This window comes from Oncorhynchus mykiss, chromosome 27, assembly GCF_057628025.1.
Source record: "Oncorhynchus mykiss isolate SJ-2025 chromosome 27, ASM5762802v1, whole genome shotgun sequence".
Taxonomy (NCBI): Eukaryota; Metazoa; Chordata; class Actinopteri; order Salmoniformes; family Salmonidae; genus Oncorhynchus; species Oncorhynchus mykiss.
This window is the reverse complement of record NC_143048.1, coordinates 37,272,501-37,275,000: the sequence shown is the minus strand read 5'-3', so window position 1 is coordinate 37,275,000 and position 2,500 is coordinate 37,272,501. Positions and strand designations below refer to the sequence as shown.

General features: G+C 44.8%; 1 protein-coding gene across 1 annotated transcript in view; it reads left to right on the top strand.

Moving 5' to 3' along the window:
* grm5b (glutamate metabotropic receptor 5b) overlaps positions 1-2,500 on the top strand; it is a 134,347-nt gene that overhangs the window by 95,780 nt on the left and 36,067 nt on the right. Inside the window, exons 8-11 of the mRNA XM_090223949.1 lie at positions 1-61; positions 569-693; positions 965-1,133; positions 1,388-1,514. The exon at positions 1-61 is cut by the window's left edge and continues 61 nt beyond it. Coding sequence (XP_090080075.1) covers positions 1-61; positions 569-693; positions 965-1,133; positions 1,388-1,514 — 482 coding nt within the window. The remainder of the gene's footprint in view (positions 62-568; positions 694-964; positions 1,134-1,387; positions 1,515-2,500) is intronic.

Sequence of the window (2,500 nt, the reverse complement as noted above, 5' to 3'; positions counted from 1 at the left end):
CATCTACTCCATGGCCTATGGGCTCCATAACATGCAGCGCTCACTCTGCCCAGGGTACCAGGTTGGTGCTACTGGACTTGGCTGTACTAACAACAATCTACCGTCACTATTATCGTTGATTATAGTTGGGATTGTTCATATTGTTATTGAGATGACGACGATGATGATGGTGATGATGATGGTGGAGATGATGGTGATGATAATGATGATGTTGATGATGATGATGGTGGAGATGATGATGATGGTAGAGATGATGATGATGATGATGATGATGGTGGAGATGGTGATGATGATGATGTTGATTATTCTGATGATGATGATGGTGGAGATGATGATGGTGATGATGATAATGGTGATGATGGTGATGATGATTCTGATGATGGTGGTGATGATGGGGATGATGGTGATGGTGATGATGATGATGATGATGGTGATGGTGTTGATGATGATGGTGATGATGATGATGATGGTGGTGATGATGGGGATGATGGTGATGGTGATGATGATGATGATGATGGTGATGGTGTTGATGATGATGGTGATGATGATGATGATGATGGTTGTCTAGGGGCTGTGTGATGCCATGCGACCTATAGATGGTGCCACACTGCTGGACTTCCTGATGAAGACCAACTTCACAGGCGTGTCTGGAGAGGGCATCCTGTTTGACGAGAACGGAGACTCGCCTGGCCGGTACGTGTGTGTGTGTGTGTGTTTGTGTGTGTGTGTGTGTGTGTGTGTGTGTATGTGTGTGTGTGCGTATGTGTGTGTGTGTGTGTGTCTAAATAGGACTTCATAAATAAGAAGAGCAGTGAGTCGCCTGGCTGTGATGATCTCATCCCATTTACATTTATTTAGTATGTATGTATCAATAGATTCAGAGGTACTGACTCCTGTGTGTGTGTGTGTGTGTGTGTGTGTGTGTGTGTGTGTGTGTGTGTGTGTGTGTGTGTGTGTTTGTCAGATATGAGATCATGAACTTTAAGAAGATGGGACAGGACTACTATGACTATATTAACGTAGGGAGCTGGGACAACAGTGGGCTGAAGATCGATGATGATGAAATCTGGGCCAGCAAGGACACCATCATCAAATCAGTCTGCAGCGAACCCTGTGACAAGGGACAGATAAAGGTGACACACACACACACACACACACACACACACACACACACACACACACACAACCACACACAACCACACACATCCCTGTATGCTCGGGTGGAGGGAGGGAGGAAGGGGGTGAAAGGTTGACCCTTCAAGATTATCTCTATTGATATTTCAATCTGATTGGTGAATTCTCTCCAATATAGTATTTTTGCAGCATTCTGATTTGTGTTTTTTTTCTGAGCTGATGAGGGTGTTTTTCTGGTGTGTGTGTCCTCCAGGTAATCCGTAAAGGAGAGGTGAGCTGCTGCTGGACCTGCACTCCCTGTAAGGAGAATGAGTTTGTGTTTGATGAGTACACCTGCCGAGCCTGTGATCTGGGCTCCTGGCCCACCTTCCACCTCACAGGTAAGACACACACACACACACACACACACACACACACACACACACACACACACACACACACCATATAAGGTGTATGGATTGGCCTCTTTGTTCTTGGAAGTCTCCTCCAAATGAATCTCTTCAGCCTGGCTTAGCTGGATCAGACGCCCTCACACAGGTTAACACAGACTCATTCACACATCCTGGAAACACACACGCACTCACAAATGCACACACACACTCACACACACAAACACACACACACACAGACACAAACACACACACACACACAGACACAAACACACACACACACACAGACACAAATAAAAAAATATGGGGCATTTATATAATGGTGTTTTTCAATTGTGCAATTCACATTTCTCCATTAGAGGAGCCAGCTTTTGTTGACTGCAAAGAGGTCATGTTTTTTCAGCAGTACTGTTAAATACTTTGTGTTATTATTATGTGTGTCAGTCAGTCAGTCAGTCAGTCAGTCAGTCACTGTATAAATGGAACTTAGTAGAGAAGTGATTGTCTGATGCTTCTCAGCGTGTTGTCCTGTTACAGCCTAATGGATGTTAGCTATTCTCTCAGTTACTGATGAGAAGAGACACACACACACGCACACACACACGCACGCACGCATGCACACACACACACACACACACACACACACACACACACACACACACACACACAATATACACTGATCATGTTTTGACTGAATCTGTACTATTTCCATGAAAGCAGCTAATTATCCTTCCTCCTCTCCCGCTCTTCCACCTCTCCCACTCTTCCTCCTCTCCCGCTCATTCTCTCTCCCCTCCTCTTCTCAATTTGACACTGGCATGGTCACCATTGTACTAATTATTCTGTATTGAGGGACATTTTCTATGCAAATGTATTTTAGCGTAGCTGTGGATATTGTTCTGTAATGCATTCGACTGCTCATCATTATACAGCTGCTAGCCAGCAAGCGCCAATGTTTGAAACATGAGCCCAACGCA